The sequence below is a fragment of the Oncorhynchus nerka genome, linkage group LG18 (genome assembly GCF_034236695.1).
Source record: "Oncorhynchus nerka isolate Pitt River linkage group LG18, Oner_Uvic_2.0, whole genome shotgun sequence".
In the NCBI taxonomy this organism is placed as follows: domain Eukaryota; kingdom Metazoa; phylum Chordata; class Actinopteri; order Salmoniformes; family Salmonidae; genus Oncorhynchus; species Oncorhynchus nerka.
Window position 1 is genome coordinate 48,836,405 of NC_088413.1, and position 25,867 is coordinate 48,862,271.

General features: G+C 46.7%; 1 protein-coding gene across 1 annotated transcript in view; it reads right to left on the bottom strand.

The window, feature by feature from the left end:
- The window catches only part of LOC115146012 (A-kinase anchor protein 6), a 183,005-nt gene that overhangs the window by 123,006 nt on the left and 34,132 nt on the right, over positions 1–25,867 (bottom strand). Inside the window, 2 exon segments of the mRNA XM_029687753.2 lie at positions 12,836–14,530; positions 22,948–23,199. Of these exon segments, the coding sequence (XP_029543613.2) occupies positions 12,836–14,530; positions 22,948–23,199 (1,947 nt within the window).

Consider the following 25,867-nt stretch of genomic DNA (forward strand, 5'->3'; position numbering starts at 1 on the left):
TGTTGTTTAGTGATATTTCACCTCTTGAGTTAAAACTACCAACATTGGGTTGAATTGATTCAAGGGCAAAACTTGATTTCAAAGGGAGAACATTTGATAGTTGAGGGTATACACATCAGTTTATACACACAAACAACGGGTTGATGGGGGAGATTTCCCGTCAGTAACATTGCCCTTGATCAGTTAGAGGTGCTTAGTCAAAGAGGGGAGGACGGAGGAGAGGCTTGCTGTGTGGTGTGTGACTACTGCCATCCGCTGGCAAGGAAAGGAAGCGACTTGATTCCAACACAGATTGACAACGGTCTCTCTTCACCTCCCTCCCTAGCATTCCTTTCCTCTCCCTGAGCAGAAGGACAGAGACAAGGACTGTGGCGGGCGCTGGCGCGGGCGGTAACTAGCGTGGTATTTCAGTAATTACTACCTCAGATCTGTACATCCAGTGCTGCAGCCCCTGGTGTACGGTGTATAGACGCAGTAAACCTTGACTCATTGAGTGGTGTTCAGTAATTGCATTCATGACCCCAGAATTCAATATGATTATATTTATCTCACTCTCCATGGCAGGCCTCCTGCTCATTATTTGACAGTGATGAAAATCAAAGATATTGATATAAATGACCTCTCTTCAGACGCGGATAGAGCCCCAGTATTGACGTTTTTGGACCTGACTTCTTAGACAGGCTTTGATGTGGTTGTGGATGGCTGGGTCTGAGGCAGGATGGGGCTGGGTCAGAGGCAGGATGGGGCTGGGTCTGAGGCAGGATGGGGCTGGGTCTGAGGCAGGATGGGGCTGGGTCTGAGGAAGGATGGGGCTGGGTCTGAGGAAGGATGGGGCTGGGTCTGAGGAAGGATGGGGCTGGGTCTGAGGCAGGATGGGGCTGGGTCTGAGGCAGGATGGGGCTGGGTCTGAGGCAGGATGGGGCTGGGTCTGAGGCAGGATGGGGCTGTGTCTGAGGCAGGATGGCGCTGGGTCTGAGGCAGGATGGGGCTGGGTCTGAGGAAGGATGGGGCTGGGTCTGAGGCAGGATGGGGCTGGGTCTGAGGCAGGATGGGGCTGGGTCTGAGGCAGGATGGGGCTGTGTCTGAGGCAGGATGGCGCTGGGTCTGAGGCAGGATGGGGCTGGGTCTGAGGCAGGATGGGGCTGGGTCTGAGGCAGGAGGAGGCTGGGTCTGAGGCAGGATGAGGCTGGGTCCTGGCAGGCTGGTACATAGGGTGTAGCATCAGTGTCATCCAAATAGCAGGGCCTGGATGGTGATGTTAGTGTAGTGGGGACTGATCATAGCCCAGGACCTACAGTATCTCAGTCACTAACAAACGCGATCCCTCCCCCTCTATTGTATACTTCTCTCTTACTCCCTCCCTCTTGCATATTTCTCTCTCGCACATCTCTGTCTCTCTCTCTCTCTCGCATCTCCCTCTCTCTCTCTCGTCTCTCTCTCTTGCATCTCTGTCTCTCTCTCTCGTATCTATCTCTCTCTCTCATATCTATCTCTCTCTCTCGTATCTATCTCTCTCTCTCGCATCTCTCTCTCTCTCTTGCATCTCTGTCTCTCTCTCTCATCTCTCTCTCTCTCTCTCTCTCATATCGCTCTCAATTCAATTAAATTTACTTTATTGTCATGGCAAGTTCATTATTACTTACATTGTCAAAGTATACATATCGAAAAATATAAATATATATTTATATATAAAATATATATATATTTATATTTTTCGATATGTATAATTTAATTATAATAATAATAGTAGTAGTGGACATGGGAGTGGACATGGGATTACCATTAACAACAACTACAACAAAAATATTAATGCGAACAACAATACATTAAAGCAATGGTAGTAGACCAGTGTCAACATGACTTAGAAGACACATGACGTGGTATGAAAGACAAAACAAAACAAGATGGGAAATATTATCGACGTTACTTTGCACTTTTCACTGGCTGTCCCTCAGGTTGTGGCAGGAGGACACATATTTGGCTTTCTTCTCTCTCTCTCTCTCTCTCACACACATCTGTCTTTCTTGCATCTCTCTATCTCTCTCTTGCATATTTCTCTCTCTCTTTCTTTTGCATCTCTCGCTCTCGTATCTCTCTCATCTCTCTCTCACTTTCGCTTGCATCTCTTTCTCTCTTGCATCTCTCTCTCTCGTATCTCTCCCTCTTATCTCTCTCTTGCATATTTCTCTCTCTCTTGCATATTTCTCTCTCTCTTGCATTTCTCTCCCTCTCTCTTTCTCATTTAAAAAAATACATTGCATTAATGTCCTGTCTGCGTGCAGTAGGCTAGCAGTAAGCTGCTCATATTAGCCAGTGAGATAGGTACATTACAGCAGAATTGTCCCAGTCAATGGAAATCAACAGACACTGAGACTAGAACACAATCCCCCAGGACAGGGACATTATGTGCGTTTCCTTTTCATCCTCCCTCTCCACCAGTAAAGCTTTCAACCAAGATGAATACACAGCCCCTGGTCACAACAGCATTAACGGCAGGGCCTAGCGTGTCACAGAATGGGTTTGTGGGCCAGTGTAATGCGCCAGGCAGGCAGGCAGAAGGAAAAGCATATGAATAACATGAATGAACAACATCCCTTCTCTTCCCATCTATCCCCTCCGAACTTCTCCCAGGGAAAGAGAGAGAGGCAGAGAGAGAGAGAAAGAAAGAGAGACAGGCGGAGAAAGGAGAGAGATAAAAAAGAAGAGAGGAAGAGAGAGACAGAGACAGGAAGGATGGAGGGAAGGCTCTGCTCGTCAGTAGCGTCACACTTGACTAGGCCCCTGAGACGCTCCCAGTAGAACCTTCAGCTGCCAGCTGTCTGTTGCCATGAGGATGAAGTCATCTCCAGAGGCCCGCATGCTAATGTAATCAATCACCTCCCTGTGTGACACGTATCATCTCAGGTGGCGCGCCTGGCTGCCTCTCTCTCAGCCTCAGAGCCTCAGCCTGGCTGCCTCTTTCTCAGCCTCACAGTCTCAGCATTTCTCTCAGTCCCAGCCTCACAGCTCCAACCTCAGCCTGGCTGCCTCTCTCTCAGCCTCACAGTCTCAGCCCCAGCCCCACAGCCCCCTCAGCCTGGCTGCCTCTCTCTCAGCCTCACAGCCTCAGCTTTTCTCTCAGTCCCAGCCTCACAGCCCCAACCTCAGCCTGGCTGCCTCTCTCTCAGCCTCACAGCCTCAGCATTTCTCTCAGTCCCAGCCTCAGCCCCAGCCTCATAGCTCCAACCCCAGCCTGGCTGCCTCTCTCTCAGCATCACAGCCTCAGCTTCTCTCCCAGCCTCACAGTCCCAACCTCAGCCTGGCTGTGTCTCACTCAGCCTCACAGCCTCAGCTTCTCTCCCAGCCTCACAGCCCCAATCTCAGCCTGGCTGTCTCTCTCTCAGCATCAGCCTCTGTCTCAGTCTGAGCTTCAGCCTCACAACTAGGCTTGGGCAATATACCATTTATACCGTATACCGGGTATTTCGAAATAACTACAGTATTTTCAGGGGCTGCAGCAGTGCGTGCTATGCTTATAACTAGTTAAATATAGTTAAATATAACTATAAAAAATGTAAGATGTGTCAAATAAATTATATCCATCTCAGGGCTCCTGCTATGCATTTGGTTGGCTGACTTGCTAGGTAAGTGGCTAGATGTCAAGATCAAACTTCTTGGTTCCAGCAGAGATATTCAATCCCCTCCTGGATCAACATCTCTGTTGCCTAAATTGTTTTGTGCTTCTGCCAATTTTCTTTATATACAGTTGAAGTCGGAAGTTTACATACACCTTTCATACACCCTACAGGGTGGGGTTCAGACCCAGGGCGGGGTTCAGACCCAGGGCGGGGTTCAGACCCAGGGCGGGGTTCAGACCCAGGGTGGGGTTCAGACACAGGGTGGGGTTCAGACCCAGGGTGGGGTTCAGACCCAGGGTGGGGTTCAGACCCAGGGTGGGGTTCAGACCCAGGGCGGGGTTCAGACCCAGGGTGGGGTTCAGACCCAGGGTGGGGTTCAGACACAGGGTGGGGTTCAGACCCAGGGTGGGGTTCAGACACAGGGTGGGGTTCAGACCCAGGGTGGGGTTCAGACCCAGGGCGGGGTTCAGACCCAGGGCGGGGTTCAGACCCAGGGTGGGTGGGGTTCAGACCCAGGGTGGGGTTCAGACCCAGCGACTCGAGCTTAATGATGAGCTTGGAGGGTACTATGGCGTTGAATGCTGAGCTGTAGTCAATAAACAGCATTCTTGCATACAGTTGAAGTCGGAAGTTTACATACACCGTAGCCAAATACATGTCAACTCAGTTTTTCACGATTCCTGACATTCAATTCTAGAAAAAATTCCATGTCTTAGGTCAGTAAGGATCACCACTTTATTTTAAGAATGTGAAATGTCAGAATAATAGTAGAGAGAATGATTTATTTCAGCTTTTATTTCTTTCATCACATTCCCAGTTGGTCAGAAGTGTACTTACACTCAATTAGTATTTGGTAGCATTGCCTTTAAATTGTTAAACTTGGGTCAAACGTTTCGGGTAGCCTTCCACAAGCTTCCCACAATAAGTTGGGTGATTTTTGGCCCATTCCTCCTGACAGAGCTGGTGAAACTGAGTCAGGTTTGTAGGCCTCCTTGCTCGCACACACTTTTTCAGTTCTGCCTACAGATTTTCTATAGGATTTGAGGTCAGGGCTTTGTGATGGCCACTCTAATATCTTGACTTTGTTGTCCTTAAGCCATTTTGCCACAACTTTGAAAGTATGCTTGGGGTCATTGTCCATTTGGAATACCCATTTGCGACCAAGCTTTAACTTCCTGACTGATGTCTTGAGATGTTGCTTCAATATATCCACATAATTTTCCTACCTCATGATGCCATCTATTTTGTGAAGTGCACCAGTCCCTCCTGCAGCAAAGCACCCCCACAACATGATGCTGCCACCCCCGTGCTTCACGGTTGGGATGATGTTCTTCGGCTTGCAAGCCTCCCCCTTTTTCCTCCAAACATAACAATGGTCATTATGGCAAAACAGTTCTATTTTTGTTTCATCAGACCAGAGGACATTTCTTCAAAAAGTACGATCTTTGTCCCCATGTGCAGTTGCAAACCGTAGTCTGGCTTTTTTATGGCGGTTTTGGAGCAGTGGCTTCTTCCTTGCTGAGCGGCCTTTCAGGTTATGTCAATATAGGACTCGTTTTACTATTGATATAGATACTTTTGTACCTGTTTTCTCCAGCATCTTCACAAGGTCCTTTGCTGTTGTTCTGGGATTGATTTGCATTTCTCGCACCAAAGTACGTTCATCTCTAGGAGACAGAATGCGTCTCCTTCCTGAGTGGTATGACGGCTGCGTGGTCCCATGGTGTTTATACTTGCGTACTATTGTTTGTACAGATGACCGTGGTACCTTCAGGCGTTCGGAAATTGCTCCCAAGGATGAATCAGACTTGTGGAGGTCTACAATTTTTTCTGAGGTCTTGGCTGATTTCTTTTGATTTTCCCATGATGTCAAGCAAAGAGGCACTGAGTTTGAAGGTAGGCCTTGAAATACATCCACAGATACAACTCCAATTGACTCAAATTATGTCAATTAGCCTATTAGAAGCTTCTAAAGCCATGACATCATTTTCTGGAATTTTCCAAGCTGTTTAAAGGCAGATTCAACTTAGTGTATGTAGACTTCTGACCCACTGGAATTGTGATACAGTGAATTATAAGTGAAATAATCTGTCTGTAAACAATTGTTAGAGAAATTACTTGCGTCATGCACAAAGTAGATGTCCTATCTGACTTGCCAAAACTATAGTTTATTTACAAGACATTTGTGGAGTGGTTGAAAAATGAGTTTTAGTGACTGTGTATGTAAACTTCCGACTCCAACTGTACGTACATCTATTATTTTGTTTTAAATTGCACCCCTTGTTTGCACATTCGGTAATACCGTATACCCCGGTATGGTACAGAAACGGTATCACGGTATGAAAATCTGGATATGTCAAACCCTACTACTCACAACCCCAGCCCTAACTTCTCTCTCTGTCCCAGCCTCAGTCCCAGCCCTAACTTCTCTCTCAGCCCCAGTCCTAACTTCTCTCTCAGTCCCAGCCTCAACCCCAGCCCTAACTTCTCTCTCAGTCCCAGCCTCAACCCCAGCCCTAACTTCTCTCTCAGTCCCAGCCTCAACCCCAGCCCTAACTTCTCTCTCAGTCCCAGCCTCAACCCCAGCCCTAACTTCTCTCTCAGTCCCAGCCTCAACCCCAGCCCTAACTTCTCTCTCAGTCCCAGCCTCAACCCCAGCCCTAACTTCTCTCTCAGTCCCAGCCTCAACCCCAGCCCTAACTTCTCTCTCAGTCCCAGCCTCAGCCCCAGCCCTAACTTCTCTCTCAGTCCCAGCCTCAGCCCCAGCCCTAACTTCTCTCTCAGTCCCAGCCTCAGCCCCAGCCCTAACTTATCTCTCAGTCCCAGCCTCAGCCCTAACTTCTCTCTCAGTTCCAGCCTCAGCCCCAGCCCTAACTTCTCTCTCAGTTCCAGCCTCAGCCCCAGCCCTAACTTCTCTCTCAGTTCCAGCCTCAGCCCCAGCCCTAACTTCTCTCTCAGTCCCAGCCTCAGCCCCAGCCCTAACTTCTCTCTCAGTTCCAGCCTCAGCCCCAGCCCTAACTTCTCTCTCAGTTCCAGCCTCAGCCCCAGCCCTAACTTCTCTCTCAGTTCCAGCCTCAGTCCCAGCCCTAACATCTCTCTCTGTCCCAGCCCTAACATCTCTCTCTGTCCCAGCCCTAACTTCTCTCTCTGTCCCAGCCTCAGCCCCAGCCCTAACTTCTCTCTCAGCCCCGGCCCTAACATCTCTCTCTGTCCCAGCCTTAATATCTCTCTCTGTCCCAGCCCTAACTTCTCTCTCAGTCCCAGCCTCAACCCCAGCCCTAACTTCTCTCTCAGTCCCAGCCTCAACCCCAGCCCTAACTTCTCTCTCAGTCCCAGCCTCAACCCCAGCCCTAACTTCTCTCTCAGTCCCAGCCTCAGCCCCAGCCCTAACTTCTCTCTCAGTCCCAGCCTCAGCCCCAGCCCTAACTTCTCTCTCAGTTCCAGCCTCATCCCCAGCCCTAACTTCTCTCTCAACCCCAGCCCTAACATCTCTCTCTGTCCCAACCCTAACTTCTCTCTCAATCCCAGCCTCAACCCCAGCCCTAACTTCTCTCTCTGTCCCAGCCCTAACTTCTCTCTCAGTCCCAGCCTCAGTCCCAGCCTCAGCCCCACCCTAACTTCTCTCTCAGTCCCAGCCTCAGCCCTAACTTCTCTCTCAGTCCCAGCCTCAACCCCAGCCCTAACTTCTCTCTCAGTCCCAGCCTCAACCCCAGCCCTAACTTCTCTCTCAGTCCCAGCCTCAACCCCAGCCCTAACTTCTCTCTCAGTCCCAGCCCTAACTTCTCTCTCAGTCCCAGCCTCAACCCCAGCCCTAACTTCTCTCTCAGTCCCAGCCTCAACCCCAGCCCTAACTTCTCTCTCAGTCCCAGCCTCAACCCCAGCCCTAACTTCTCTCTCAGTCCCAGCCTCAACCCCAGCCCTAACTTCTCTCTCAGTCCCAGCCTCAACCCCAGCCCTAACTTCTCTCTCAGTCCCAGCCTCAACCCCAGCCCTAACTTCTCTCTCAGTCCCAACCTCAACCCCAGTCCTAACTTCTCTCTCTGTCCCAGCCTCAGTCCCAGCCCTAACTTCTCTCTCAGTCCCAGCCTCAACCCCAGCCCTAACTTCTCTCTCTGTCCCAGCCTCAGTCCCAGCCCTAACTTCTCTCTCAGCCCCAGTCCTAACTTCTCTCTCAGTCCCAGCCTCAACCCCAGCCCTAACTTCTCTCTCAGTCCCAGCCTCAACCCCAGCCCTAACGTCTCTCTCAGTCCCAGCCTCAACCCCAGCCCTAACTTCTTTCTCAGTCCCAGCCTCAACCCCAGCCCTAACTTCTCTCTCAGTCCCAGCCTCAACCCCAGCCCTAACTTCTCTCTCAGTCCCAGCCTCAGCCCCAGCCCTAACTTCTCTCTCAGTCCCAGCCTCAGCCCCAGCCCTAACTTCTCTCTCAGTCCCAGCCTCAGCCCCAGCCCTAACTTATCTCTCAGTCCCAGCCTCAGCCCTAACTTCTCTCTCAGTTCCAGCCTCAGCCCCAGCCCTAACTTCTCTCTCAGTTCCAGCCTCAGCCCCAGCCCTAACTTCTCTCTCAGTTCCAGCCTCAGCCCCAGCCCTAACTTCTCTCTCAGTCCCAGCCTCAGCCCCAGCCCTAACTTCTCTCTCAGTTCCAGCCTCAGCCCCAGCCCTAACTTCTCTCTCAGTTCCAGCCTCAGCCCCAGCCCTAACTTCTCTCTCAGTTCCAGCCTCAGTCCCAGCCCTAACATCTCTCTCTGTCCCAGCCCTAACATCTCTCTCTGTCCCAGCCCTAACTTCTCTCTCTGTCCCAGCCTCAGCCCCAGCCCTAACTTCTCTCTCAGCCCCAGCCCTAACATCTCTCTCTGTCCCAGCCCTAATATCTCTCTCTGTCCCAGCCCTAACTTCTCTCTCAGTCCCAGCCTCAACCCCAGCCCTAACTTCTCTCTCAGTCCCAGCCTCAACCCCAGCCCTAACTTCTCTCTCAGTCCCAGCCTCAGCCCCAGCCCTAACTTCTCTCTCAGTTCCAGCCTCATCCCCAGCCCTAACTTCTCTCTCAGCCCCAGCCCTAACATCTCTCTCTGTCCCAGCCCTAACTTCTCTCTCAGTCCCAGCCTCAACCCCAGCCCTAACTTCTCTCTCAGTCCCAGCCCTAACTTCTCTCTCAGTCCCAGCCTCAGTCCCAGCCTCAGCCCCAGCCCTAACTTCTCTCTCAGTCCCAGCCTCAGCCCTAACTTCTCTCTCAGTCCCAGCCTCAACCCCAGCCCTAACTTCTCTCTCAGTCCCAGCCTCAACCCCAGCCCTAACTTTTCTCTCAGTCCCAGCCTCAACCCCAGCCCTAACTTCTCTCTCAGTCCCAGCCTCAACCCCAGCCCTAACTTCTCTCTCAGTCCCAGCCCTAACTTCTCTCTCAGTCCCAGCCTCAACCCCAGCCCTAACTTCTCTCTCAGTCCCAGCCTCAACCCCAGCCCTAACTTCTCTCTCAGTCCCAGCCTCAACCCCAGCCCTAACTTCTCTCTCAGTCCCAGCCTCAACCACAGCCCTAACTTCTCTCTCAGTCCCAGCCTCAACCCCAGCCCTAACTTCTCTCTCAGTCCCAGCCTCAACCCCAGCCCTAACTTCTCTCTCAGTCCCAACCTCAACCCCAGCCCTAACTTCTCTCTCAGTCCCAGCCTCAGCCACAGCCCTAACTTCTCTCTCAGCCCCAGCCCTAACTTCTCTCTCAGTCCCAGCCTCAACCCCAGCCCTAACTTCTCTCTCAGTCCCAGCCTCAACCCCAGCCCTAACTTCTCTCTCAGTCCCAGCCCTAACTTCTCTCTCAGCCCCAGCCCTAACGTCTCTCTCAGTCCCAGCCCTAACTTCTCTCTCATTCCCAGGCTCAGCCCCAGCCCTAACTTCTCTCTCAGTCCCAGCCTCAACCCCAGCCCTAACTTCTCTCTCAGTCCCATCCCTAACTTCTCTCTCAGTCCCAGCCCTAACTTCTCTCTCAGCCCCAGCCCTAACTTCTCTCTCAGTCCCAGCCCTAACTTCTCTCTCATTCCCAGGCTCAGCCCCAGCCCTAACTTCTCTCTCAGTCCCAGCCCTAACTTCTCTCTCAGTCCCAGCCTCAACCCCAGCCCTAACTTCTCTCTCAGTCCCAGCCCTAACTTCTCTCTCAGTCCCAGCCCTAACTTCTCTCTCAGTCCCAGCCCTAACTTCTCTCTCATTCCCAGCCTCACAACCCCAGCCTGGCTGCCTCTCTTTCAGCATCAGCCTCAGTATCAGCTTCCGCCTCAGCCTCAGCCTTCCATCCTGATACAGAGAGGAGAAGGAGGAGAGGATATGCTAATCCTCAGATTGTACATGAACCATGGAGATGTCTGACTGTCTTGTACATATAATCCTATGTATTCGCCAAAGTGGCAACCTTAGCATCTAACACTCAGTAATAAGCAATGGAAAGATAAAAGGTGGGTTATGCATTACAGAATAATAACAACAATCATTTGATGTCAATTCCTTTTTTTCAATGCATAAAATGAACGTATTATATATGCAACAACATGTTGCTCTATTGATATATGGGCATTGTAGACGAGACGACGTGTGAATTCTATCTTTTTTTCCCAAAGAGAAGAAAGTCATAATTTTCCGTTCCTGCCAGCAGGTGGCAATAAAACCCCACTGTGCTAATCAGGCTTTACCAACGGGAGAGAATTCACTATGTGACTCACTGACTAACAGTGGAGATAAATAGGAAGAGACCGTCTAGTCAACAGACTGAGAATGCGTCCCAAATGGCAGCCTATTCCCTATGTAGCGCACTACTTTTGACCAGGGCCCGTAATGCTCTGGTCAGAAGCATATAGGGAATAGGGAGCCATTTGAGACACACAGTATTTACATGGTAGAATAGCTACAGACCATGGGAAACTACCGACTGGACCTGACTGAAACTACAGATAACATTCAATATAACTTCAATCATACACTGTGGAGAATGTTGATACTAAAGGATTATACAGTACTAGTTATGTTTAGGTAGGATTCACAGGCTGGCTCGTATTAAACCCTACCAACATTGACATTGTCCAGGGCTGTGGAGAAAATGGCATTCAGACATCCCTGTGATGGCAGAGACCCACTGGGGAGGATGAACAGGACACCATGGAGTCACTCAGGACCGAGGCTCATCGGGGCTGAGGTTCACTGGCTACGGAGGAGAATATAATATCTCTGAAAGGCAGCAGCCTCTATTGAGGGCCCCTCATGTGTTAAAGAATGACTCAATAGTCTCTCTCTCTCGCTTTTCATACTGTCTGTCTGTCTGTCTGTCTGTCTGTCTGTGTCTGTCTGTCTGTCTGTCTGTCTGTCTGTCTGTCTGTCTGTCTGTCTGTCTCTGTCTCTCTCAATTTAAGGGGCTTTATTGGCAAAGCAAGTGAAATAAATAATAAACAAAAGTGAAATAAATATAAACAAATGTACAGTAAACATTACACTCATAAAAGTTCCAAAATAATAAAGACATTTACAGTATTGTAATGATGTGCAAATAGTGAAAGTACAAAAGGGAAAATAAATAAATATTTACAATGGTGTTTGTTCTTCACTGGTTGCCCTTTTCTTGTGGCAACAGGTCACAAATCTTGCTGCTGTGATGGCACACTGTGGTATTTCACCTAATAGATATGGGAGCTTATCAAAATTGGATTTGTTTTCGAATTCTTTGTGGGTCTGTGTAATCTGAGGGAAATATGTGTCTCTAATATGGTCATACATTTGGCAGAAGGTTAGGAAGTGCCACCTCATTTTGCGGGCAGTGAGCACATAGCCTGTCTTCTCTTGAGAGCCAGGTCTGCCTACCGTGGCCTCTCTCAATAGCAATGCTTACGGAGTCTGTACATACAGTAGTCAAAGGTTTCCTTACATTTTGGGTCAGTCACAGTGGTCAGATATTCTGCCACTGTGTACTCTCTGTTTAGGGCCAAATAGCATTCTAGTTTTCTCTGTTTTTTTCCCTCTCTCTCTCTCTCTCCCCTCTCTCTCTCATTACTTCTCTCTCTCTCTCTCTCTCTCTCTCCCCCTCTCTCTCTCATTACTTCTCTCTCTCTCTCTCTCTCTCTCTCTCCCCCTCTCTCTCTCATTACTTCTCTCTCTCTCTCTCTCTCTCTCTCTCTCTCTCTCTCCCCCTCTCTCTCTCATTACTTCTCTCTCTCTCTCTCTCTCTCTCTCTCTCTCTCTCTCCCCCTCTCTCTCTCATTACTTCTCTCTCTCTCTCTCTCTCTCTCCCCCTCTCTCTCTCATTTACTTCTCTCTCTCTCTCTCCCTCTCTCTCTCATTACTTCTCTCTCTCTCTCTCTCTCTCTGAGTATATTGTCCTGCAGATTTCCTGGGTCTCTTACTCTCATCAAATCATCAATTAGGTCCCAGCTCCTTCAGAGACTTGATTACATGCTCTTCATTATTTACCTAATGGTCTAATTAAATCGTTGGATGGGAGACATTAACATGAGAGGCAGGCGGGAGAAGGAAGGCACTGGTTAGTGGTTTCTACGAGGCTACTCTATGTGAGAGGAGAGAGGAGACAAGAGAGCAGCGTGAATCACGAAGCTTTTGATGTGCTGGCTGGCTTTGTTGTCAAGTTGGATTATGTTGATTATGTGCATGTCAGACTTGGATCAGAAGATACAGGTAGGCAGCATGCTTTCTATTTGGCAACAATTTGCTGAATGATCCTCAAAAGCTGGTTAAACCGTCTCCTCTGATGTGGAGGTATTTAAAACACTGTCCAATAACTTCAACCCTCCGTCTGACGGTGGAGGAAGCCTTTCCTTGTGTGTTGTGTACTAATGTCATATTACCAGAAGCAGGGTGACAGCAATGATTGATCTGTTCATTAATCACTTCATCAATACTGCACCCATAACTTAACAACTGACCTTTGAATATTATTATATATATATTTTTTTACATCTCAGCAATTTAGCAGACGCTCTTATCCAGAGCGTCTTACAGTAGTGAGTGCAGACATTTTCAGACTTTTTTCCGTAGCCACACGGGTCAATATGTGTTGACATTTGAATTCATATAGACACCATCATTATGAGCGGGAAGGATTTAGCAACACTTTCTAGTTTGGGAATACATGAACGTTGGAGCCATCTACTGCCAATGTCAGGTAATAGAATAACCCATGCTTGAAACAACAGCATCGCAGTAAAACTGTGTGTGACAGAGGCTGTGGCTCTCCTTACCTCTATCTTGCCCCATATGTCTGGGTGGTTGTCGTGGTGCTGGATGTCATCCTGCAGCTGTTGGATGAGGGGTTTACACTGTGTCTCTATGTGGGGGGCCATGGAAGTGGTGGTGGGCTGCAGCAGTAACCTGTTGCTGTCTCCCCTTCTGGAGCCAGTAGAGCTCCCTCTGGTCTCCCCGGAGCTCCAGCCCCTGTTGTTGTCTCTCATCCTACTCTCCCCGGAGCTCCAGGCCTCGTCCTCAGACAGTAGGTCACTGAGGGGGCCCGACTCAAGGCTCTCATCCAGGGACGGAGCCATGTCGCTGGACGAGGTGGGCGAGAAATGCCCCATCCCAACCCGGAAGGGCCTCTTGTAGGGCTGTTGGAGGTTGGGGAGGCCCAGATTGGGGAGGCCCAGAGTGGGGTTGGGGCTGCCCGGGCCCTCGCCCTCCCAGTCTGAGTTGACCTCAGTCAGCTCCCAGTCGTCCACATCCTGAATGGACTCGTGGTGTCCTTGGTGGCCGGGTCTCTGGGGCAGCGCCTTGGCCAGGGTCTCCAGCTTCATAGCCAGCATCTCTGTCTTCTTCAGCTGGGCGGGCAGAGCCAAGAACTCATCTGACCCAAACCACCGCTCCTCGCTGGGGTTAGGGCTAGCCTCGGCTAAGGCTTGGGCTTGAACGTGCCGCTTGGGCCCCCGGGGCCCCTGGCGCTGGATGATCCAGTCTGCTGCTTTTTTGAGGGGACTGGAGTCCTCGCTGGAGGCCTCATCATGGGATTCGTGGTCCAAGGGTCCCCTCATGGGAGAAAGTAGGGGGCTGTTTGTGTCTCTGACTGTCTGTGGATCATCCATGTCCCTGTTGCATTCTCCAGTGCCTGAGAAGGGGATGGGGATGGGGGAGATGTCTTGGGGGAAATGGCCTCCCCGCCCTGCCTCTGAGGAGCTCCTCTGCAGGGGGATGTGAGCTCCAGCAGGGCCCCCCTGTCTCTGGTACCGTCCCGCCTCGCTCTGTCTGCTGGCCTGCAGGTTCCTGTCATTCATTGCATGTAGGCTGTTGTAGGACTGACTGGCGTTGCTGGGGTACACAGCGTCCAGCTCCAGCCAGAACTTGGAGCGATCTGGAGGGTCCAGGAGGGAGGGGGTGCTCCGGCTCAGGTCTGCCTGGAACTGAAGAGAGGAAGGCAGTGTGGATCTCCTCAGGCTGAGACTGGTCTCAGCTTCTCCCTCCAGGTACATGGGCTTCTTCGGCAGGGAGGGCTGGGTGGGGGACACCTCGTTACTCATCCTGCCCTGGAGTGGGCGCTTGGAGAGCAGAGTGCTCTCGTTCTGGGGCGTGCCGCAGTGCATTGTGGGTCCTGGTGCAGGATTGTTGTCCTCTCCTCCGCTACAGAGTGTGTCTTTCAGTCTCTCTATGGAGGTCCCTGGCTCCTCCTCCTCCTGCTCTGGGACGACCCCTTGGTTCTGGTTCTGCTTGACCGTGGTGGTCAGCAGATCCACACTCTGGATGAGCTCTGGGAAGTCTCTCTCCAGCCCGGGGTAGCTACACCGGGGATCCTGGCCCTGGCCTGGTCCCCTGGTACCCTCCTGGTCCTCACTGGGGCTGTAGTCGCTGAGCTCGTAGGCTGTGATGCCACAGTCCAGGGAGAAGTAGTCCTGACTGCACTTAATGGTCAGCTGGCCACAGTCGTCCACTTCAGTCAGAGCATCCAGGCGAGTCTGGGGGGGGGGGGACGACACACGGAGGGGAGAGAAACATATGATTAACACACCACTTAAGTTAACTCCGAATATTCAAGTTACAATGCCTTAGAGGGACAATCTGCAGTTCAAAACAACAACAAAGCGCCAGCCTGCCACTGTTTTGGTAAACAGCTGAGGGATGGGGCTGGAGAAATGTAACCACTCCCAAATCGCTAGACAAAGATATGGATACAAGGAATGACCATCCATTACATCAAAATTATAGCTTTAACCATGTTTTGAAGCTATACAGTGTTTATTTAAAATTGCTTACATGATATAGTAAAACAAGCTGATATTTTGGGTTCTGATAGGGTATGACAGTTGAATTAAGCTCATGAGGGATTTATACGTTATATTCTTCAATAATCAAAGGCTGCATAAAAGCATTTATGTATCAATCGGAGATTGCCTCTTTAAATAAACCAAAAGGAGTTGTGCTTTCCAACATAAAAGAGGAGCAACTCCTAAGAGTCTACATTATACTACAGTAAATCAAATTGCACATCCATGGAGTCATCAGCAGTAATTCCTGCATGGGCCACAGGGTGGTGTGCACTGAACTCTCTATGTAAAAGACACTGGATGGACAGGCTTTGACGTGTAACTTGGCCATTTTCTCTTTCTCTCAAAATGTTTCTCTCCATTTACCCGGTGTTTTATGTACACAGTGTGTGGGAGTTCCAGTGGACGACTGAAGAGAACAGCATGTCCCGTGGACAGGCCAGGAGATCCAGTGGACGACTGAAGAGAACAGCTTGTCCCGTGGACAGGCCATGAGATCCAGTGAACACACACACATCCTTTCATTGTTCTGTCTGTGCAATCATATCATTTAATAAGGCCTGCTCACGGAACCTTAGCGGAACCTGCTTTGACGGCTGACACTTTACTTCCCTTCCGTTTGGCATACAATTGAATAAACAAAAAAAAGAAGACAGTGCACTAGGAAACAAAGAGAAATTCTATAAAGGATGATATTAAAACACTTTGGAGCACCTTAGATAAAATTTTAGGCAAAAAGACGAACACAGCTCATTCATCACAAAACCCTATGATATTGCCAACTACTTGAATGACTTTTTCCATTGGCAAGATTAGAACATTTTAGACATGACAAAAACCAACTCAACCTTCATAACCATGCATACTTGACCAAATTATGAAAGACAAGCGTTGTAATGTTTTATTCTGTAAAGTGAGTGGGGACGAGGCAAAAACATGTATTGTTGTCTATCAATAATGACAAACCACCTGGGCCCTCATTTATCAACCGTGAATACATTTCTGACACAATTCTTGCATAGGTGGAGATTCTAGAATGTATAAATTATTGGGATTCATCACAGATTCTACATTATATTGACCAGATACTCTAGTGGCCGCTGTAAAAATGAAAATACATTTCTTCAACAATGGAAGGCAGGTGAGAACATTCTAGCCAATGAGAGGGCAGATAGGCATGTGAACAACAGGCACAACTCTGATTTAAAGTGTTTTTTCTCAAAGTTGCCAGGATGTTAAATGTCCTACTTATATCATTACACTCGTAAAAACCTAAGCATTACAAAACTTCTATTTGATCACATAAGCCACACACACGTAGTAAATAAGCAATTATATTTTTTGTTAACCAAATTCGACACTTTCATTGACCTCCGAAGAAAAAATCCTCGCTTGGTGAAGTTAAAAAAAATGAAAAACTCCACCTGCTGGAGAAGAATGATTTTGGGCCCGGTTATCCCTCGTTTCGCCTCTTCCTCTATTGATTTAGCAAACTGTCAAGTAACATATACACTGAGTGTACAAAACATTAAGGACACCTTCTTAATATTGAGTTGCACCCCCCCCCCCCCCCTCGCCCTCAGAACAGCCTCAACTGATCAGGGCATGGACTCTACAAGACGTCAAAAGCGTTCCACAGGGATGCTGGCCCATGTTGACTCCAATGCTTCCCACAGTTGTGTCAAGTTGGCTGGATGTCATTTGGGTGGTGGATCATTCTTGATACACACAGGAAACTGTTGAGCGTGAAAAAGTTTGCAGTTCTTGACACAACCGGTGCAGGGCACCAACTACCATACCCTGTTCAAGAGCACTTCAATCTTTGTCTTACCCATTCAGCCTCTGTATGCCACACATACACAATCCATGTGTCAATTGTCTCCATATTTAAAAATCCTCCTTTAACCCATCTCCTCCCATTCATCTACACTGATTGAAGTGGATTTATCAAGTGACATCAATAAAGGATCTTAGCCTTCACCTGGATTTGTATACTCAGAGTACAAATGTTTTCAATGACAAATCAGAGCCATATTATATTTGTGCAGTCATGAACGAGTGCTACAACCTCGCTTGGAAAACGCCCTACATTCACCTTTTATGGTAATAGAAACATCCTCATTTGCTGTATGATTTGAAGATGTTGGAACTGGGCCATGATAGTAAAAAAAAAAAGACAATGGCAAATGCGAAAGTATTCGGCCCCCTTGAACTTTGCGACCTTTTGCCACATTTCAGGCTTCAAACATAAAGATATAAAACTGTATTTTTTTGTGAAGAATCAACAACAAGTGGGACACAATCTTGAAGTGGAACGACATTTATTGGATATTTCAAACTTTTTTAACAAATCAAAAACTGAAAAATTGGGCGTGCACAATTATTCAGCCCCCTTAAGTTAATACTTTGTAGCGCCACCTTTTGCTGCGATTACAGCTGTAAGTCGCTTGGGGTATGTCTCTATCAGTTTTGCACATCGAGAGACTGACATTTTTTCCCATTCCTCCTTGCAAAACAGCTCGAGCTCAGTGAGGTTGGATGGAGAGCATTTGTGAACAGCAGTTTTCAGTTCTTTCCACAGATTCTCGATTGGATTCAGGTTTGGACTTTGACTTGGCCATTCTAACACCTGGATATGTTTATTTTTGAACCATTCCATTGTAGATTTTGCTTTATGTTTTGGATCATTGTCTTGTTGGAAGACAAATCTCCGTCCCAGTCTCAGGTCTTTTGCAGACTCCATCAAGTTTTCTTCCAGAATGGTCCTGTATTTGGCTCCATCCATCTTCCCATCAATTTTAACCATCTTCCCTGTCCCTGCTGAAGAAAAGCAGGCCCAAACCATGATGCTGCCACCACCATGTTTGACAGTGGGGATGGTGTGTTCAGGGTGATGTGCCGTGTTGCTTTTTACGCCAAACATAACGTTTTGCATTGTTGCCAAAAAGTTCAATTTTGGTTTCATCTGACCAGAGCACCTTCTTCCACATGTTTGGTGTGTCTCCCAGGTGGCTTGTGGCAAACTTTAAACAACACTTTTTATGGATATCTTTAAGAAATGGCTTTCTTCTTGCCACTCTTCCATAAAGGCCAGATTTGTGCAATATACGACTGATTGTTGTCCTATGGACAGAGTCTCCCACCTCAGCTGTAGATCTCTGCAGTTCATCCAGAGTGATCATGGGCCTCTTTGGCTGCATCTCTGATCAGTCTTCTCCTTGTATGAGCTGAAAGTTTAGAGGGACGGCCAGGTCTTGGTAGATTTGCAGTGGTCTGATACTCCTTCCATTTCAATATTATCGCTTGCACAGTGCTCCTTGGGATGTTTAAAGCTTGGGAAATCTTTTTGTATCCAAATCCGGCTTTAAACTTCTTCACAACAGTATCACGGACCTGCCTGGTGTGTTCCTTGTTCTTCATGATGCTCTCTGCGCTTTTAATGGACCTCTGAGACTATCACAGTGCAGGTGCATTTATACCGAGACTTGATTACACACAGGTGGATTGTATTTATCATCATTAGTCATTTAGGTCAACATTGGATCATTCAGAGATCCTCACTGAACTTCTGGAGAGAGTTTGCTGCACTGAAAGTAAAGGGGCTGAATAATTTTGCACGCCCAATTTTTCAGTTTTTGATTTGTTAAAAAAGTTTGAAATATCCAATAAATGTCGTTCCACTTCATGATTGTGTCCCACGTATCAATTGAATATGCCTGATTCTTCACAAATAAAATACAGTTTTATATCTTTATGTTTGAAGCCTGAAATGTGGCAAAAGGTCGCAAAGTTCAAGGGGGCCGAATACTTTCGCAAGGCACTGTATCTGTTGAGGTGTGGATAGAATGACGCAGTGACTTTTCCAAACGAGTGACAAAACACTGACCGCGCAATTTCGAACAATTCAAAAGTAAATGCTACAGCCCACACCATTTTGTTTATCAATCCATTATTGTGTTTCTATGTCCTGCCTTGGTGTGAACTCTGACATGAAATAGGATATGATGTCGGCGCTCCTAATCCTATTGCACAGCAATACTGTAGCCTACCCATACAGTCAAGCATGCTTGGCTATTGAATGAGAGATTGATACATGGTAGCCTACTATTTGTTGTGTAGCGGGAATCATTTAAAGTTATGTCAGAAAAGGAGCTACATGTAATATGATTATGATTTAGGCCTTATATAATAAAAGTAAAATAAATAGACGACATACTGCAATGCGATCTCTTTACCAATGGCAAATGCATCTGTTTTATCATTAGGCCCCCGTTTGAATGTTTTTATTAGTTTACCATTATTATCATTCCAGTGGTGTTAAGACAGCTTCTACTTTTACCCCACTACATTCCGAAAGAAAAGAATGTCCTTTTTACTCCATACGTTTTCCCCTGACACCCAAAAGCACTCGTTACATTTTGAATGCTTAGCAGGAAAGGAAAATGGTCCAATTCACGCACGTATCAATTGAATATGCCTGGTAATATCTACTGCCGCTGATCTGGTGGACTCACTAAACACAAATGCTTCGTATGTAAATAATGTTGGAGTGTTGGAGTGTGCCCCTGGCTATCGGTAAAAAAAATATATATATGAAAATTGTGCCTTCTTGTTTGCTTAATATAAGGAATTTCAATTGATTTATACATTTACTTTTGATACTTACGTATATTTAAAGCCAAATACTTTGACCTTTACTCAAGTAAAGGGTCAATTTTAGGGTTAATTTTACTTTTACTTGAGTCATTCTCTATTAAGGTATTTTTACTTTGACTCAAATATGAGAATTGGGTACTTTTTCCACCACTATAATTCCCGTGCATCAAAAATCTCCCAAATCACCCAAATCCAGATAGCTGATGTTCTCAAAGAGCTGCAAAATCTGGACCCCTACAAATCAGCCAGGCTAGACAATCTGGACCCTCTCTTTCTAAAACTATCTGCCGAAATTGTTGCAACCTATTACTAGCCTGTTCAACCTCTCTTTCGTATATTCTGAGATCCGTACCTTCTCCGCTATGCAATCTGGCTTCTGAGCTGGTCATGGGTGCACCTCAGCCACGCTCAAGGTCCTGAACGATATCATAACTGCCATTGATGAGACAATTCTGTGCAGCCGTATTCATCGACCTGGCCAAGGCTTTCGACTCTGTCAATCACTACATTTGTATCGGCAGACTCAACAGCCTTGGTTTCTCAAATGACTGCCTAGCCTGGTTCACCAAATACTTCTCTGATAGAGTTCAGTGTGTCAAATTGGAGGGCCTGTTGTCCGGACCTCTGGCAGTCTCTATGGGGGTGCCACAGGGTTCAATTCTCGGGCCGACTTTCTTCTCAGTATACATCAATGATGTCGTTCTTGCTGCTGGTGATTCTCTGATCCACCTCTACGCAGACGACACCATTCTGTATACTTCTGGCCCTTCTTTGGACACTGCGCTAACTAACCTCCAGACAAGCTTCAATGCCATACAGCTCTCCTTCCGTGGCCTCCAACTGCTCTTAAATGCAAGTAAAACTAAATGCATGCTCTTCAACCGATCGCTGCCCGCACCTGCCCGCCCGTCCAGTATCACTACTCTGGACGGTTCTGACTTAGAATATGTGGACAACTACAAATACCTAGGTGTCTGGTTAGACTGTAAACTCTCCTTCCAGACCCACATTAAGCATCTCCAATCCAAAATTAAATCTAGAATTGTCTTTCTATTTCGCAACAAAGCATCCTTCACTCATGCTGCCAAACGAACCCTGGTAAAACTGACTATCCTACCGATCCCCAACTTCGGCGATGTCATTTACAAAATAGCCTCCAACACTCTACTCAATAAATTGGATGCAGTCTATCACAGTGCCATCCGTTTTGTCACCAAAGCCCCATATACTACCCACCACTGCAACCTGTATGCTCTCGCTGGCTGGCCCTCGCTTCATACTTGTCGACAAACTCACTGGATCCAGGGCATCTACAAGTCTTAGCTAGGTAAAGCCCCGCCTTATCTCAATTCACTGGTCACCATAGCAGCAACTACACGCAGTACGCTCTACAGCAGGTATATTTCACTGGTCACCCCCAAAGCCAATTCCTCCTTTGGCCGCTTTTCCTTACAGTTCTCTGCTTCCAATGACTGGAACGAACTGCAAAAATCGCTGAAGCTGGAGACTCTTATCTCCCTCACTAACTTCAAGCACCAGCTGTCAGAGCAGCTCACAGATCATTGCACCTGTACATAGCCCATATGTAAATAGCCCATCTGTAAATAGCCCATCCAACTACCTCACCCCCATACTTTGTTTATTTATTTGTTTATTTATTTATTTGCTCCTTTGCACCCCAGTATCTCTTCTTCTGAACATCTATCACTCCAGTGTCTAATTGCTATTTCGTAATTACCTCGCCACTATGGCCTATTGCCTTACCTCCCTTGTCTTACCTCATTTGCACACACTGTATATATACTTTTTCTACTGTATTATTGACTGTATGTTTGTTTATTCCATGTGTAACTCTGTGTTGTTGTTTGTGTCGCACTGCTTTGCTTTATCTTGGCCAGGTCGCAGTTGTAAATGAGAACTTGTTCTCAACTAGCCTACGTGGTTAAATAAAGGTGAAATAAAAAATATAAAAAATCCCCCAAACAAACAATAAGCTTGTAATTTGGCTTGAAATACAGTTGATCAAGCTTTCTCGTAGTTAAGCGCACGCATGTTTTTAGATTTGCGTGGAAGATACGCATACTTTCCCATCAAGTTCAACGTTTACTAATACAAACCTTTGCGGAAAACTGGCGCGCAAGGTTTAAAGTGTTTTTTTGTGCGCATGCATGTAGATAAATGAGGCCCTTGGTACTGACAACTTGAATGGAGAATTACTGAGGATGTTACCGGACTATATTGACACTCCTATTTGCCATCTGGGTCTTTCCATTTTATTTCAGCAAGCCACACCCACCATCTCAGATTTTTCTGAAATGGTTTCTGTTGTTAGACAGAAACAGATAAGCATTCCTGCAACATTATTTTATTGAAAGACAATTTGAACTCTAAGAAATAAAGTTCATTGATGGCACCCAACTTGGCCATTTCAATTGATAGGATGCATATAATATTCAATCCTAGAAGGTGTTTGTGCTGATGTCAAAATGAGGGGAATTGTACAAAACCAACTCATAAGCGATTGGATCATCTCTAACCAATCAGAGTATCAAAGCCAATGACGTCATTCATGCTTTGTGTAACCCGTCTCTGGCCCAACCCATTGGTTTCTGGGACCAATCAGAATGACCAGAATGTTTTCACATTCTACAAGACGTCAAGGAGGAAAGCAAATCCAGAATCATCCTGGAGAAGAAACACTAGTGGGTGTGGCTTGTGGCCAGAGTGATGTGGATGGGTAGTCAACTCACTAACTATTTCCAAGGATGCAGAAGCTTTAAAGCCCCAATGCAGATGTTTTTATCTCAATATAACATCATTTCTGGGTAACAATTAAGTACCTTACTGCAATAGTTTTCCATAAAATTGTTTAAAAAAAGAAACAAAAATAGCTTTTTAGCAAAAAACTATTTCTCAAGCCATAATTTTGCTAGGACTGTCTGGGCATGCCCTGAGTGGGGAGGGACTGGGATATGTAATCTGAAAAATAAACTAGCTGTTATTGGCAGAGAGGTTTGTAACTCTTTCTTTTTTCTTTTTTTTCTTACCTGCAAAAGTGATTTTGTTTTAGTTTTAGTTTTTTATTGGTCTATATTAACTTAAACCGCCGGGGGATGTCACCAGTCAAGCCAAAACTTGCAGACATGGTGATCATTAACAACGAAGAGGAACAGAGATTTATGAACTGGATACCATACTGTACAAATGTATCTTTCAATCAATTGTTTAATTTGCCGTTATCATTTTGTACAAGTGTTCTTTATGCTTATTCAATAAAAAATTGAAACCCCCCCCCAAACAAAAAGCTGTTGTGTGTATTGTAGACTAGTGCATGCCAGGGTTGTGTAGCCTATATAAATCTGTTGGGTGTAGTTCAGGCTAGCTATAGTTGTGTAGAACTGTACAGTAGTAGTACATGTACAGTTGTAGCAGAGGTTGTGTGTACTATTTACCTGGTCGTGGTCCTGGGAGAAGGCCTGGAGGATGTCTGTCTGTCGGGTGTAGTTTCCGTTGGAGTCCTGGAGGCCCTGCAGCAGCCTCTCCTTCAGTACCAGGACAGAGACACGGAGCTGGTGCCACAGCAGCTGGACACAGCGGATGTCCACGATGATGTTCACAGAGTAGGACAGCAGCTTCAGGGAGAACTCGGTCTCCAGCAACGCGTGGATCTGCTCTACATGGTCCGAGATGTCCTCGCAAATGTCCTACACACACACACACACACACACACACACACACACACACACACACACACACACACACACACACACACACACAAGTTTTAAGAGAACCAGAGAGAAAGAAATCCTAACATCTCCTACAAAGACAAGTGTTTTTATATGCTCAACTACAAAATAAACTTGCAGTATAACAAAGAGTTTTCACTATTTACCACAATACGTGTTACACTTACAGATGTAATTACACAGGAATGACATCACTAATGTAACTGCTAGCTCACTCTTTTTCACGCAATACAAAACGTACACATTTCCATCAAAGTATCTATAGGCTGCCAGTGTACGCACCCTGAAGTGGACTCGGCATGTCACATAGTTTTTAGGAGAACCGGAGAGAAATCAATCCTGAGATGAGAAGTCTTTGCATATGCTGAACTACAACAACAACAACAACAACAACAAATCTCGAAATAAACTTGGAAGTTATCAGACTCAATACGGAGCAGACAAACATGTTAGGATTGTGAGTCCCACTGCCAGGACAGTAAAAGCAGAAGCAGGTGACGATTAAGTCATTTAAGTTCCATCTTTAAAATATGAGTCAAAGTCACAAGAATGGAGTATTTATATCTACACACATTGCAGAGAAAATGGATACCCTTGAGAACACATAGACAACCATGGCCTACCATTACTGATGGCACCATCCACTTCCACGGTAGCATATGACTCTTAGTCAATGCTAACCATTTCCTGAATAGAAGCAGGTGGCTCATGGTTAGTACTGACAACATGGTTGCATGGACATAGTCAGCATTCAATAGGGCGCGAATACCAAATGTACCAGTGACAGCTCGTCTGATCTGGACCTAACTGGTCAGTCTCGGCACAATGACAACTCCATGACAACTGACCCCGTCCCACCCAGCCCCTCCCTACCACAGCTGCTGGCCCAGCCTGGCCAGGACTGGACTGTCAAGCCAGACTCATACTGTACCAGAGGAGGCTGGTAGGAGGAGCTATAGGAGGACGGGCTCATTGTAATGGAACAGAGTCAAACACGTTGTTTCTGTGTGTTTGATGTGTTTGGTACCATACCCATTCATTCCATTCCAGCCATTAAAATGAGCCCGTCCTCCTATATCTCCTCCGACCAATGATATTTGATATGAAACGAAGGGGAGGACTGGCAGCATGTCAGTGCAGCGACACCCAGGGTAATACTGGTCTATCTCAGGAACAGAATAATAGTGTCTGTCTAAGCCTGCCTAACTCCCACCCTGTCACCATGGTGCTGAGGGCACAATGCAGGCTGGGATGGGCAGGGCAATATTCAGCCTTCCAACAGCCTTCTTAAAACCTCTCCTCACCCTCAGCTCTGCTGCTGAAAATACTGCTGAGACATCTCATCTCCAAGAGAGCCACTTCCTCTTCCTCTTTCCTCTAGTTCAAGGACTAGGGTGAAGTTTCGCCAAGACAGTGATCTTGAGTCAATTTTGACATTCTCTCACTAACAGTTAAGGTTAGGATTTGGGGAGAGGAAACTCACCCTAGATGTGTACCTAGGGACAACTTCACCCCAGAGCCTTGTTCTGAGGGGTTTCAATAAGCCATCTTGGATGGCTGCCATATTACTGATATTGAATAAATGAGTTTCTACTGCAGCACCACAGCCCACGTTTGGCCGCATCTGTTTAGTCAGGCTCTGGTTGACCTTTACCCCCTCCACCAGTCCTGGGGTGAGAATCGGGGACAGTGTTGGAATCAGCTGCTGACTCACTATGACAGATGCGTTCCTACCCAACACTTTGACAGATGCCCTCCTACCCTAACACCAGACCAGATTCCTACCAGGAAACAACTGAAAGCTGTTTACATCAGAGTGGAAGGTTATTGAGGAGATGATCATAACAGCAGTAGGTTAGGCCGCAGTAGGCTAGGCCGCAGTAGGTTAGGCCGCAGTAGGCCGCTGACCGCAGTTAAATTCTTTGTGACTGTTCACAGTAATCTCCTTTTATGCACTCTGAACATACGTTGGTAGTACCATCAGGTCCTAATGGCCTGGTACTCATGGCTCTATTGTCCCTCTAACCACTCTTAAATCAATGCAAAATGCAATCGAAAATCACTTAAACACTTATCATCAAAACAGTATAGTGTTTTTAAGAGAGCAAGCTTTTTTTTGGAACTTTCTCAAATCATCAATAGTCTATAGTCGCATCATGCAGCCCATATATGTCTTGATTTCTAAGACATTCTAAGACAAGGTTTGTATCATTCACAACCAAAGTTGCCAAATAACTCTAAATCTAGCATACAGGACCTGTTTCAAATGATCACTTTTACGCTCAACATAGTCACTTCATATGCGCACTCGCTCCGGAATGGGGAAAATATCCTTTCCATTTTATTAATCTAAGTTCAATAATATTCTTCTTACTATAAAATCATATAAAAAAAAATAATGTCACAGGACTTATTAGCATATCTTGTCTGCTAAATGAACAAGCCTTACAGCCCCATGGCATGGAGCATAGCCAGATAACATACAGTAGACCAACTCATATTCTGCTCTTCTGGAATCAATTTTCTTCCTATCGTAATGTCTCTTTAGACCTGCCTAGAATTAATCATGGATTTTTTTGTGTGATGGTGTATAATAAATTGATGAATTATACTTGTTTTAATGTAG